The following is a 15,803-nucleotide window of genomic DNA, read 5'->3' on the forward strand; positions in this document are numbered from 1 at the left end:
ACATACTCGTACAATAATAATTTATTCTATGTGCAATTTTCACATACACAGTCGCTCGACCATTATACTTAGACAGCGATACGACTTACCACCTATCACGTTGATCTAACAGAAAGCTCGGTAAGGTGGGTAATTAAGTTCCCCTTGCGATAGATCTACTCTAACTACCCCAATTCGGATATAAGTCGTGAACTTATATGACGTTGTTATGTTAATAATAATAATAAGCATACTTAGGTACTTCTAACTTAATCACAAAGTGTATATTGTATTTAATTATTAATTATTTACTTTCGAATAAGTGTTAGGACATACGCTACTTGTTTCTATACTTATATAATTACCTTCTTTAGGTAAGTATATTACATGAAATATCAAAGCACGCGCGACGCGAATTCATGTGAATTAGACATTACTTTAAGATTTCCTCATTCGTCAAGACGAGACCGGATATAAGTATTTCATCCACGAACACAGTTTCAATATAAGTACTAAAGCCGATGTGTGTTAGAAGGTTATCATTTCAAAACGAAATTTCTCGCAGCATACATCGAAGTAAAACGATAAAAATACTATGAAGCCGGTCATTATATTTGCGTTGGTATTCGCCATCCTCGCCGTGTTGAGTGGAACTGCTCAAGCGGCTCCGAACGACGGTGTCGGCTTTCCCTTAAAAAATGGGGCCCTTAATTGAACTTGCCAGGAACAAAACTCGTCATTCCTAAAACATAAATTGTTAAAATCTTCAAAGCGTAATTTTATTGAAAAAATGTAATTTACAATTGAAAATGTATTGTAAATTATTCTCTTCGTTCAACAGAAACATGGCATTTCTGCGATCGGTGCGATTGGCACCGGATCCGAGATCTACAACCACATCAAGAACAAGAGGCAACAAAGATCTTTAACCAACCCGTCTTGGCGGTCGGTCGAAACACTTCCTATGGCTTAATACCAAACGGTCACGAGTACTAATATGTGTATACTTTGAAACCATGTCACATTAACTTTTTTTACAAATTGAACAGTAAGTCTCCTTAAATATCAAATATGATACTGCGACAGGGTTCTAAAGTGGGTACATGATATTGCTCATGACTGTACCTCAATAGTTGAGCACTATTTATTGTGAATATACAAAAACTTATAAATACTCGATTGATTTATTTAATTCAAATTCATTTTAAAACCTAGCAAACACAATGTTAAAAAGAAGACAAAAGATTTTTATATAAAACACGTGAAAGAGATTAATAATGGTTTTGTATACACTCGTATCACCGTAGTAGGTACAGCGTTACGTAGCAGGCGAGACATTGTCGCTACGGTGTAGCGCGTCTAGTTTCACGCTACGATGAGCAAAGTTGATTACTGTAATTATACATATTACCAAGCTTCCAAAAAACGCTCTATAATAATACAACACAATACAAAAACTCTTTATAATAATATTTATTCTTTGATCTTGAAACTCAATCGAAAGTGACTACCTATACAAGTTTCCTGTTCTTGAACTGTTTACAGTTCATTTAACCTTTTGTGCAGCTCCACAGATTAATTTTCGCAACATGCGGAACTTCGAAAGATATCTCTGTAAGCTAGCTTAACTTGGACCAAAAGTTATAAATTTGCTGTTTTGCAAGGATATTTGCGGAACAATGTTTCGTAGGCAGAAATACATTGAGCAGAAATAACAGTTCGTTATTGAAAATTAGGAACAATAAAGAACTTTAAATTTGTATGATTGAAGATATACAAATTGGAAAAAATGTGTATATTCATATGAGTTAAAAAAAAGTCGTATTTGTTTTAGAATTTAAGTTTGGATCATAAATGATTATCACTTGCTCAGCGGTGAAGGAAAACATCGTGAGGAAACCCACATTCCCGAGAAATTCATCTTCGAACCTGTATTGGGCTGGTTTTCCCTTTGCGGGTTGGAATGTCAGACAGGCAGACGCTTTTGTAACAACCTGGACTTGTCAAATCTTCAGGTTACGGAAGCGGATCGTGTGAGAAACGGGGATGTAGCGGACCCAACTAGTTGGCCACCTAGTTCCGCTCACATGCAACAGATGGCGCCACATTCAATAATGCAGTCTTCAAGCGGTCGTGAAACGCGGTATCGAAGTTTACACAGCAAGACGCATATATACAACTTCCAATACAACACTGTTAGATCGTCGATCCCTAGTGACACTACCAACTTGTGGCTAGCGGGGTATTATGCTCTGTTTGGTACCCCGAAAACATCCTTTGGCGGCAGCACATCCCTCGCCGCTAAAGGATAATGCTAGGGAGATGATAATGATATGAGTTAAAATGGATAGGTATGTACGAATGGACACAGTAGACGTGCCACCGGATTGAAACCATTGCATATCAATTGTGGAGAGAAAAATGCAAAGCGAATTTCCTACATTCAGGTACCGAGTTGCTTTAGACTCATTTGTTTAGGATTTTCCACGGAATTGTATTTCAGGAATCAATATTAGTGAAGCATAAACCGATGTTTATGTTTCCAATATGCATATTTCTTCTTACAACACTATCACCACGAAACTCGTTTTTTATTTTACTTAATTGTAAACTAAACTACTGGCATTAAAATACGTTTTCTTATCATTATTACAGGCAGTATACATAGTGTTAGTGACATCGTAATGAAAACTTTTAGGGATGATTCAGGACATGATTCTGAGTTGATACTAAGTGGAACTTTCCGTCACACAGTGTGAAATTAAGAATAATTAAAAAAATACTAAATTTTTCATGAATTTTCCGACAGGAACATTTCGTTGCTACAAGAACTATACCGGGTGTTTTTTTATCACATTAATAAAGAAAACTAGGCTACTGTACTGTCATTTACTGATTCCATTTCTGTCAAAAAAAAACAACAAATTTACGTATTTTGTCCAAGCAAAGATGTATAGAAATTGTGGTCACCGATTTTCAATTCGTGGTCGTCGGCATTTATCAAAGGATAAGAAAGATCAACCGCGAGGTCGCTGACCGCGTCACAGCGTCAGTCGCTATTATATTTTGCCTAATAAGTATATAGAGTTTGTAAGCTTAGTTTTTGTATAGTTAGGGTGCGTAGAGTTAGTACATGATATCTGATAACTTTTTGACATTGCGATGGATATGATCTCGTCTTGGCACCATTTTACATGAAAACAAATACATTTGTTGGGATTTCACTTTTTTTTGTCAGATGCTTAGGCATAGCCACAGCACCATGCGGTAGCACAATCCAAATCAAGGGTAATCACTAATAGATAAAACGTATGCTAGCTACGCACCTAAACGTCGTACGTACTTAATGTGAATAGGCAGGAACTATCTCCCGGCGTATGAACACACGATGACGGTGTGGCCCTAACTCTACTTCAAGTGAAACTATTTTACAATCCATATTCACTCAGTAGGAATTAGTAAGTACTGCTAAAATAAGCTAAACAGACGGTTTCCCTAATACCATAAATTAAAAATGCGACCGGTCATCAAGCAAATGTTTAACTGCGTACCTCCTAAACGCCTAAGGCGTATAAAAGCGTACAACTAATAATTTTGCTCCACTACGCACCCTTTTATTGTCCTGAAAGACTTCACCATTTTACTCAGCGACATCTAGTAGCTATGTCACAGTCAACTAAGCTACTGCGCAACAAACTTATCTTTTTACTTCGTTTAATACAAATGCTATTCAACTTGACCGCAGTAATAAAATTGTCTCTGTTTGGGGGGTGAAATTCCAAATTTTTAGAATTTTCGAATTGTTTATGTACTAAAACTAGCTAACATCCGAAATTTCAACCTTTTACGACGTCTGGAAGTACTTTATAATTATGATGATTGTTAGTGAGTCAGTATGTCAGTGAGTTAGGTACCGAGTGTGAAAATCGGGGATTTTACATATCAATAAAATCTAAATTATAATAGCTATGCATTTGAAACTTTATCTGTTTAATAAGTCCACTGCTGACACACATGCTGAGAATCTGAGTTATAAGGGTTCAAAAAATCTACGAAAAGTTTCGAGAAAAGGTATGTAACGCATCGCTTTGCTCGTCTTGGCGCGGGCACTCCCGTGCCCCCAGATATGTCTTTTTCCGGACAAAACTCGCAAAAAGAGAAACGAAGCAATTTAAATGTTTTGGGGAAAATACGAATCATAAGTATTTTAGTTTATTTTTTATGTGTTCTTTACAAAAAAAGTTGAAGACGCCGCAATACGAATATACTCGAGTCAAGAAGGGGCCATCCTTACAGCGTGATGGGACATCGCATGGACACGCGATTTTCAACTAAGGTTTCAGTATTAAACGTGGACATTTGCCCACGTTTTAACGACATCATAACTCATTATTTATAGGTAAGTATCTCAGTTGTCATCTACCCTATATCGAGTCGTCACTTGTTTCAATATCTCACGAATTGAAATGGCGTCGTGAGGAAGTTCGCAAATTTACATAGAATACTGAATACTCCGTCGAGCAAATGTCTGGTTCAGAGAGTCTGCTGTCTCTCTCTCTCTCTCTCGTTGTTTTGACACTTGTCATGTCAATGTACGTAGTAACATAATTATGTACAACTGGGTGAGTCGGGTATTTGCCCCGTCAGTTTGAATTACAATTTTATATGCCGCCCTGGTTTTAGTAGTTTCATTTTCGCATTTAAGCCTGAAAATTTCATCATGTCCATCTGCGTCCGTCAAAAGCAGGTTTTTAAAGTTTTCCATACAAAAGAGGAGTTTAAACGATATTTTATCGAAGGGCGCAATAATAATAATATCGTTTATTTCAGATTTAAAATCCATACATTAAAATAGACACCACAAACAATTAAAATAGTAAAAATCAGATACAAATTCAAATTACAAATTAAACAATTTAAATTAAAAATCAATATAATAATAATAATAAAGTAATAATATAATAATATGACCTTGACGACCCGATTACTCTAGCTATAGAGGCGGCCAATTAGCTCGCGACAACTATAACTTCAAATCCCCGATACCGATCCCGCCGGCGTGGTCGACGATATCTCTCCTCCACCGCTTATCCCTATCGACCCACTAGAGTGGATTAACTCTTCCAAATATAATCCTCTCAAACGTCGCCCTGAGCCGAGGTTCGCACCCAACTGGGCATCGTCAGGCCTGTTGTCATGAATTTTGTACCGGGTGAGAGCCTTCAGCGTTCGCCATTTGTCCAGACGCCAAACAAATGCGTGCGTTGCGTGATGCGTTCGCAATTTATCGAGAGTGTTAATGCGCCAAATCTACAATAAGACACGTCCAAAAAACTAGTTGTAATTTGACCATATGCTCGCCGGCTATTACATGGGACCTAAATATAGCTGGCGAGGACCCACCGAATACCGAGTACCGAAAGGGTAAGAATATGTGTATAGTAAGTAAATACCTACTACATACTATTATGTAGTACTATGTAGGTATTTGCCTAATGTATACCCTTCAGGGATACAGGCGCCACCGTTCTGTGCTATGTTATATTTGCGACTACAGCATTCCCTTCTGATCGGTCAAATTGAACGTCAATCTACCGCAAGGCTCTAGACAGACGGACCGCATTTCAACTGCAATCCGACTGTCAAATTGCAGTTCCGATGCAGTTTGAATGAAATTGACAAACTGCAAACCAAACGGGCAGTCCGATTTCAGTTCAATTGCAGTCGGCGTGCAGTCGTGCTACACAGTTGGTTTGCAGTTCTATTGCAGTCGTGTCAACTGCATTCAAACTGCACCTGAACTGCAATTTGCGGTTGGATTGCAGTTGAAATGCGGTCCGTCTGTCTAGAGCCTTACGTAATCTATCTACAGTAACGTCGAAAATTAAAAATAAAAAAACAACTGTATTTAAATCATAGAGGCGTAATAAAAGTTAATGTAAACAAATACAACTTTAGGCAAGGGACAGACAAATAAGCTTTATTTTCCTCGTCCTTAGTACAAGCAAAGTGACATTTTGAAATACGGAAGGTTTAATATTATGTATAGAATAGAAATAGTTTATTATAAAAGGACGCTACACACACAAAAAGACAATAACATCATATCCAATATCAAATGTATATTATGTAATCAAATGTATGCAATGTTTAAGTTAACTATATAAATATTTAATTATGTAGTATTGAACAGAACAACCAGTTCAGTACAATTCGTGATTTATATATGTCAATAAAGATAACATTTTACAAATCCTCAACGCGTGGTATAAATTAGATCTGTTAAAGTACTGTTAACTATTGTTCGGACTTTCATTATAGCATGTATCAATATTAGTATACTATAGTACAGTAGTGTAGTGTGTGTGTAGTTTTGTATTAGTAGTAGTAGTAGTGTTGTTGTTATGTATCAGTCGATATTAGGTCGATCGATTCTTTTCTATCTAACAGTAGATATACATGGAAAGGATTGACAAGGATTTTTGACGAGGATATTGATTGAAATGATTCCGTTCACCGATTGTTATATTTACTCAATACCAATTTGGTGCAGTTCATTAATTTTGAATGATTGATTCAAATGTAAGTCAAATTGTGTAAAAAGTTGACTATGACAGTGATCGATGCCTGTATTATCTACATTGTTACTTAGGTCCAATTTCTTTGGACAAGGATATCAAATATAGACTTAAATCTAAACAGGCAATCCTAGTTAAGTTTTACGACTCCCACTACAACTTTGAAACTTCCAAAACTAGAGTGAAAGGGCATATAAAAGAAGAGAGAGAGAGGGTAAGAGTGTACCTTTTTAGACATCTTCACTTATCATCAAGTTATATTCCAACGACATCGTAACGAAAACTTTGAGGGATGATTCAGGCTATGATTCTGAGTTGATATCAAGTGGAATTTTCCTTCGCATGAGTATGGAACGGAAAATAATTTAAAAATACACTAAAATTTTCATGAATTTTTCGACAGGAAATTACACTTGATATTTACTCAGAATCATGGTCTGAATCATCCCCCTCAGTATTCGTTATGATGTCACAAACACCCTGTATTAATAAGCAGCTGAACGTGTTCTATGCTTACTCATAACTCAGCACAGAAGTGAACTAGTTTAAGTGCACCGATTCCATCGTATTAGTTGAAGTGGGTAAAGTACGAGAGGTTGATAACTACATATATATGTCACCTTAATTTAATTTTCACTTCAAGAAACTGAATCCAAGCCAAAAAACGCATTAGCATCTAAATACTGAAGTATTTTTTTTTGTACATTTAAATTTTATTGTAACAGCCGGCGTATCGGGCTAGTTTATTACCTACTTATGTGCATCGACCTTTAAGATAATTCCAGTTTGGATCAAGTTATGAAGTAATGAATACAAAGTTTTGCCGCAAACAAAAGAACTGAAACAAAAGCAACTAACCTGCCAAAGACTACACTGTAGTTTTGGAGTTTTGCTTTATTTCTTAAATAAATAGGTACCTATGCGCAACTTTCCTTGTTTCGTAATTAAATTTCTTCTCTCCCTTCTCATTAAATACTTCTGACATCGGAATGTGAAATAAAATAAAACTATATATTTAATGAAAATTGCTAAATACCTGCTTACATACATCTTTGCGATGAGCGCAATTTTTTGTTTTAACTATGTATATTCGTTTTAAAATTTAACATAATGAATATGATTAGACATATAAAAAGGTACTTAAAATATATACATACGTACAAGGCGATGAAGATCATTTTTTATAGCTTTAGTATCATAGAGTCATCCTAACGCGCTGCAAAAAGTGACATTATAAACGCGAAAGTATGTTATTATGTGCATGTATGTGTGTATGTTATTGTGTGTATTGTTATGTTTACATAAACAGCCTATATACGTCCCACTGCTGGGCACAGGCCTCCCCTCAATCAACCGGAGGGGGTATGGAGCATACTCCAGCACGCTGCTCCAATGCGGGTTGGTGGAGGTGTTTTTACGGCTAATAGCCGGGACCAACGGCTTAACGTGCCCTCCGAAGCACGGAATCATCTTACTTTATCGGACAATCAGGTGATTCAAGCCTGAAAAGTCCTTACCAAACAAAGGACAGTCTCACAAAGTGATTTCGACAATGTCCCCATCGGGAATCGAACCCGGACCTCCAGATCGTGAGCCTAACGCTCTAACCACTAGACCACGGAGGCTGTTATATTTATTTGGGGTTTATTGATGTGATTTATTGTTTTTAGTTTATAAGTTTGTATAAGTTTATAATAAATAAAAAATAATAATAATGAGTTTGTAACTATTCCTGTTTATTTTGTAACTCGGTGGACAACTAAGATCTGTGAAAGTATCAAAAAATCAAATTATTCTTTTATAGAGTTTTACATTGTTATTTCATTATATACTTTGTCTTTTGACTCTATTGAACTATAATATCAAATGTTGACCGAAACTCTATTATCAGGAAACATTTTTATGATCCTTACGGTTGCAAAGTGTGTAGTAAAAAAGCCTTTGAAAAGACAACGCATTGATAGACTTATAAAATCCCAGCCTAAAAAATCCAATTTTTATGACATCCGATGGACGATGTACTCAAAAAAGTAAGATGTCGGTTTATTTTATTGTAATATTTGTAATGCTAAAAATGAAATATTTGTGTTAATTTCCGAGCTTTTGTTTTAATACAAAAATTTGGGAAAATATTCAAGAAAATATTTCTTTACTTATTTTTATTTCTCGAATTCCCCTCCGGCTTTTGTTAGTTAAAAATGTTTTTCTCTCGATGAAATCGGACTTGTGTGTATCAGGAACATGTATTTTGATGACGTAGGCGGTAAAAAAATAAAAGTAGAAGAAATACCTACGTCGTAAACATATGTGTAGTAGGTAAGTACGAGTATTACTTTCTTAATAGAATGGAATAATTTCGAATAGGTGACAAACTGGAAATCGCCCACAATATAATGTGGATCACAATATTTTTTTGTATACTTACTTACATAGAATTTGTAGCTCATAATAGTTTTACGGAAGACGTTAACGAATGTTTTATTGATTATTTATAGATTTTTTATTTAGTCTGCTCCAGTATGCACATTTGTGCATTTCTAAAGATGAATAATGTATGCTTGCAGCATACAGAGCCCAGTTGGAAGAACGCTTGACCCCTATTGTGAAGTTGCAGCTTCGAATCCTAGCACCGGCCTAAGTCAATGATTTTCGAAATTGATTATCACGTGCTCAACGGTGAAGGAAAACATCGTGAGGAATCGTGAGGAAACCCACATTTTCGAGAAGTGAGGAATGTGACCTAACCTGTATTGGACTGGTTTCTCCTTCGCGGGTTGGAAAACGCGGGTCGAATGTTCAGGTTAGGTAAGCGGACCCCGTGGTAACGGAATAACGCTAAGGAAAACGCCAGGGCAAAGAATTTTGTGTGAAACCGCAAACTAACTTATGTCCTTATGTCTAGAATGGATTATTTGTAGCAAAACTAAAGGTACAAGACAAGCAGCAGACTGCGTGGGCGTCGGTAGGATGTGACGCAATTAGCAATGTCAAGGTAAACTGATCACAGCACTAAGAAGGAATGTGATAAGGAGACCTTCGCTGTTGTGGTTTCGCCGGTAAGTACTAAGGGACCTTAAGAGCGGTACAAAGGTATACACTTCGGATAGGTAACCCGGTCCGGAAGGCTGATTCAACTATAGCAACGCATTTGTTCCATATAAGTATGTAAATATATTTGAACAAACGAACGCATTTCATAATCGTTTCAATATATAGTGTGTTCCTGTTGTCAATCGTCGCCATTGGTAGGTTCGAACTAGTTTAAAGGTACTTAACATACTTGTTCGTAAATTAGTTCAAAAACCTTGAATCTGTTTAGTATGTAATATGATCTGAACCGAGCCACGGGCCGGGTTTATCTGTGATAAGATCCATGTCAAGAGCTTTGACAGCTTCAGGGATATCGTCCACCAACCCTTCGTAATTATAACAACCCTTTTTTCACCACTTATGTGTGTAACCTTATAATATATTCAGTTTCTTTTGATATGCAACCTCTTATACGAATATTTTATTCAGCAGCGGCGTTTTAAATCTCTCTTTGTGAGAGGAAGAACGGATTTCCTGCACTTTTTCATAGAAGAAGTTGAAACCATTTCGCTTTAGCATTTTAAAACTGCTCGTTAAATAGCCGTATGAATACATTTTGCTCGTTGATTTCTGACGATATCACAGTATTTTCTAAATATATAACAAATCGTTATACCTGAAGCAGACTGGATTCAATATAATATTGCCATACTATTACTAACATTAATGGTGAGCAATGGTTGTCTTTCTCTAATACACACACGTGTGTACGGATTTATTTTTGACAGAACCGTTTTGCTTCACAATGATTTGTGTTCAAAGATATATCACGCAAAGAAACCTTTTTTGCAATCCTTTAATAGTATACGCATTTAGATTACATAAAAAACATGGTTTCAGGTATCTTGGGTTCAAAGAAACAGTCTTTCACGTCGACCTGTAGCAAGTTCTTAAGAGCTTTTAAAAAGATTTTAGGTAGAACCTTTAAGATGGTTTTCGTGGTTTCTGACATTAAAATACTTAGTTATTCATTCGTAATAAATCTTGTCTCCACTGAGACTGAAATTAAATACATGAATTATATATCGTTCATCTGTTGCCAATGTAAGTACAATATTGGCTTAATACACTTAAGGGCGACCTCATAATTTATTCAGATGAGGTAAACTGTTCGAGCAAGACTTGTTGCAGGCCTCATCAGCCTTATGAAGACAGGAGCATACTTAACTAATAAATCCCATCTCACATTATTGTGTCGTACCACATTATTATAACGGACTATAATAGATAGTAACTTTTCGGATGACACTGAAACAAAGGCAAAAGGTGTTGCGGGTACAATTATCGTTAGTTCTAACAATTGTAGTTTAACAATTATAATAAGAGCACAATATGCCAACGGACACAAAGAGGCGCTAATAAAAGTTAATCCACGTATTCGTCGCGTTTATGTAGAACTGTAGTACTTCTAGTAATCTGAAAATCGCAGAATCAAGTCCCGGTTTGTATATTCATCTGCATTTAGTTTCATGTTCATGATTTCAAAATCGATATTAACTTGATTAACGATCAAAGTAAAACTTGTGAGGAAACTGAACCATTGAGGTAGCTCGAGAATATTTATAATGAGTTGCAAATATATAGATTTAAACCGACTTTCTGGATCCGCCTTTATGCAAACAGCAGTGGTTACTGCATTGGAAATCGACTCTTTGCGTGGTTTATAAATGTCGTCGCAAATGGGCCACCCGCCGTAGGCACCTACAGATGACAAGCAAACGTGTAGCCGGTTTCGGCCATTCACTATAGCAGTGTTCGCGAATCGCCGCTTGCGGTCGCTGTAGGCCACACAAGACGTGATATTTGCCACTGGATATCGCAAGACCCCACAGCAAAGAGCGGGTTATAAAATGCGGCCGAACACACGGGTGCCTGTCGCGCGCTTCTGCCACTTCATTTTTGTTGAAGATCGACTTTGAGCGGGTTGTCGAGGGACGTTGCGCGGATAATTCAAAGATATGGTGACGTATAAGAGCGTTCACGCAGTGGCGTTGTTCACGCGCGGTTTATATGTTATTCAGTGATAAGCCGCGGGACACGCCGCAAATAGGACCTTAATCTTCTTTTGTAACGACGAAGCTTGTTGATTGACATCCTTTTTCTTCTTGTAAATTACCTCTAGGTCTAGCTCTAGCTGATTATAATTGGTTCAAATCATAAAAACATATACTTACTTAAATTCTCTTTGGCTTCCCTCATCAGTCTTAAAGCCACTCATGTCATTTGATACATTGCTTTATTTACGGTACGTCGTATTGTCATGTTTCATCATCATCATCAGCCCATTAACGTCCCCACTGCTGGGGCACGGACCTTCCCTATGGATGGATAGGAAGATCGGGCCTTAAACCATCACGCGGGCCCAGTAATTGATGGTTATTAACGACTGCTAATGCAGCCGGGACCAACAGCTTAACGTGCCTTCCGAAGCACGGAAGATCTGATGAAACGTTCGAATGTACCGTGGTATCACATCATCAGCCCATTAACGTCCCCACTGCTGGGGCACGGGCTTTCCCTATGGATGGATAGGGAGATCGGGCCTTAAACCATCACGCGGGCCCAGTGCGGATTGATGGTTATTAACAACTGCTAATGCAACCGGGACCAACGGCTTAGCGTGCCTTCCGAAGCACGGAGGAGCTCGAGATAAAAACTTTTTTTTTGTTGTAACTCATCCTATGACCGGCCTTTGCGAAAGATGCTTAACTTCAACAATCGCAGACCGAGCGCGTTTACCGCTGCGCCACCGAGCTCCTCACCGTGGTATATTGTAAGGCTATTTCCTCGGTTTTCCAAAGACCAATTCCGTAGTCCAGTTTTGACATAATTTATATTCCTTAGTCAATCTTAATTAGGCTTTGGAAAACCGACGGGTTATCTTATTATGTGATACAGCAAGGCAATATTTTGTACCGTTTGCTGCCACGTCAGTACAGGTTATGGCGTATAAGAATGAACGCAAATTACTTCATTACAAAACGGGTTTGTTTAAATAACTTTATTTTGGCCCAAACTTTCAGGAGACGACAACTAGTTAAATGAGATACTTACATACCTACTTGTTTAAACGTCACTACGGTACATTTTTATGGGAATTGTATAGAAATAAATACACACGTATGACGTCATTATGTCCAACGACCATGTCGCACCCACTCCAGTTCAGGTTGGGAACGTGACACTCGAAGTTGTAGACGAGTACATTTACCTAGGACAAATAATCCAGTTAGGTAAGTCCAACTTCGAGAAAGAGATCTCTCGCCGGATCCAACTCGGATGGGCAGCGTTCGGGAAGCTGCAGAATATCTTCTCGTCCAAAATACCTCAGTGTCTCAAGACGAAGTCTTTGACCAGTGCGTGTTGCCAGTGATGACCTACGGCAGTGAAACGTGGCCGCTTACTATGGGTCTCGTGAGGAGGCTCGGTGTCGTTCAGCGGGCAATGGAGAGAGCTATGCTCGGTATTTCCCTGCTCGATCGAATTAGAAATGAGGAGATCCGCAGGAGAACTAAAGTCACCGACATAGCTCGGAGAATTGTCAAGCTGAAGTGGCAGTGGGCAGGACACATAGCGAGGAGAACCGATGGCCGCTGGGGCGGAAAGGTTCTCGAATGGCGACCACGTGTCGGACGGCGCTCAGTGGGTAAGCCCGCTACAAGATGGACTGACGATCTGGTGAAGATCGCGGGAAGCCGCTGGATGCGGGCAGCGCAGGACCAATCGTCGTGGAGATCCTTGGGGGAGGCCTATGCCCAGCAGTGGGCGTCCTACGGCTGATAATGATGATGATGACGTCATTAATAAACGTAATAAAACGTCGTTCTCTTTGCTGTAATCCATAATAAAACATGTTAAATCAATGATGAAATCTCATTTTTCATAAAAACGATAAGAAATTAAAATCAATCGATTTTAAGATCTTAGACGCGCTTTTATACCTAGATTATCGTTTTGTAATTTACCTTTCACCCAGACATACGCTATTACCTAGTCATATTAAATATGTAAAAAGAAACATGTTGAATCCAAACATAATTTAAATCCTTAATAAATCCTTTTATATTCCACTAATCGGATTTAACTGAGAAGGAAAATACTGAATGAAAACACGTTTCAGCTAAACGTGGACAAGCCCGCTGTTTGTTACCTGTGTACAAATTAATTAAGAACACCTTCCTCATAAAACATTATATACACCTTCACTAAGCCATAATTAAATGAGGGGCGAAAATGCAAGACAGTTGCGGGAAAACGTAATTTATAAAGCAATTTCAATTCGTACATTACTTGTTTTAGTAAAGATGTCTCTCAATATATTGGTCTACAAAAGCGTTGGTTGTAGGTACAAGTAGATATATTTATAATACATATTTTATTCTTGTATTTTTTATACATATATTTTTTTGGTGAAGGTAAACTGTACTTATGGTTTTCGGGTGTTGTTGAGTTCAATCAAAATTTATATTTGAATGCTTGATTGTTTTTATTAAAATAAAAATCATTTAACAGTTAAAAGTTGAGTATACTTATAAGTTGTTTTAATCGAAAATCATTTTTTTATACCCAGGTGAAACTACTATATTTATTTATGTTTTTATGACGTCGTTTTGGCTACTTTTGTAAACATCGCGCACTGTAAAGTTGCAATACGTTAAGTAGATTTTAGAACGTTCATATAAGATTACCTATACACAGTTTCTAATTTATAGGTTTAGCCATTATGTACTTGAACTACTATTATTTTACCACTGTGCGCGGGAGTCACCGTGATGATAGGCTACATAAACCATTTTCGGGCGCATCAGCATCGTGCCGAAGGTGGCGAAGTGGTCGTCATGGCCGAAATAGGTTGGAGATCATCGTTTTATAAAAAAATATGAACAAGGAAATATTTTTTTTCCCCTCGCGTTATTATTGTAATCGTTAATTTTAATATTTTCTTAAATAAGGAAGTATTAAAATTGATGCAAACCGTTGTGACGCGAAATTATAATTTTCCTGTGATCGTCACGGAGAAATGGAAATGGTTCGCTCGAATGCATTAATATTCCACTGAATAATAATACAAAATACATACTTGCAATAAACATGACACTCAGTAGGAACACCAACATCGTCGACACTTCAAACGTCGTCCACACTCAACCAAAGTCTCGGCTATCAGAGACAAAACGCTCGAAAGAGTTACAAATTAAAAGCAACTTCTGCTAGACATTGTCCAAAACTGCTTTTGATCAAATAAATTTAGTTTACACACATATCTGTACTTTTTCCACAACAAAGTTTATTTCTTTAAAAGTTTTCCATCGGCATCGATAGAACATCGATAATATAATTTCATGAACGTACACCACGAGCGGTATCCCGCGCCGAACTGAAGTGGCGAGTGGACAGGAGCCGTCTAGTGCGATCCTGCCCCAGCCTCCTGACTTTAGAGTAGCGACTGATTTCACAAACTGTATCGAAACGCCTCCTCTCTCGCCGGCGCGCTCGATACATCGAATCAAACTTTCTTGCAACAATAGTAATCCTTTGTACTCCACACAATCGTTTCGTAATGACGCTTGTTCCACTTCGTCACATAAAGAAGCGAAAATAATTCGAGAGAACTGAGAAAAACAAAGCGTTTCATCCCTTTTCAGTTGAGTAAATTTGATCAAAATACTTATTTACTTACTTATATTTTTAGAAGTTTGCGTAATAGGAAGTAGTGTTACTATAAAGCCTACGAAGTTAATAAACTGTTTTTACTAACATTACTAACACTGCTGCTTGCCAGCCGTGGCAGCGAATTGGAAGAACGCTTGACTCTCACTGTAAACCTATGATTTTTGAAATCGTTTTTCGAATAAATTCATGTTTGGATCATAGATGATTATTACGTACTCAGCGGTATAGGAAAACATCGTGAGGAAACCCACATTCCCGTGACCTAACCTGTATTGGGCTGGTTTTCCCTGCGCGGGTTGATAGGTCAGAGGCAGTCACTTAAAAAACTGAACCTGTCAAATCTTCAGGTTACGTAAGCGGACCCTATGAAAACTGGATAACGCTATGGAGATGATGATTACACTGCTGCTTGCCGAAGTTTTAGAACAATTGGATTCGCAAGGACGTCGGGGTTACGTACTCGAATATCTTAGACAATTTTTC

At 37.7% G+C, this 15,803-nt stretch overlaps 1 protein-coding gene across 1 annotated transcript in view; it reads right to left on the minus strand.

The window, feature by feature from the left end:
- Positions 1–15,061, minus strand: part of LOC126371338 (uncharacterized) — a 53,845-nt gene extending 38,784 nt beyond the window's left edge. Inside the window, exon 1 of the mRNA XM_050016645.1 lies at positions 14,728–15,061. Within this exon, the coding sequence (XP_049872602.1) occupies positions 14,728–14,764 (37 nt within the window). The 5' untranslated portion in view covers positions 14,765–15,061. The remainder of the gene's footprint in view (positions 1–14,727) is intronic.
- Positions 15,062–15,803: the final 742 nt, after the last annotated feature.

Source organism: Pectinophora gossypiella, chromosome 12 (genome assembly GCF_024362695.1).
Source record: "Pectinophora gossypiella chromosome 12, ilPecGoss1.1, whole genome shotgun sequence".
In the NCBI taxonomy this organism is placed as follows: domain Eukaryota; kingdom Metazoa; phylum Arthropoda; class Insecta; order Lepidoptera; family Gelechiidae; genus Pectinophora; species Pectinophora gossypiella.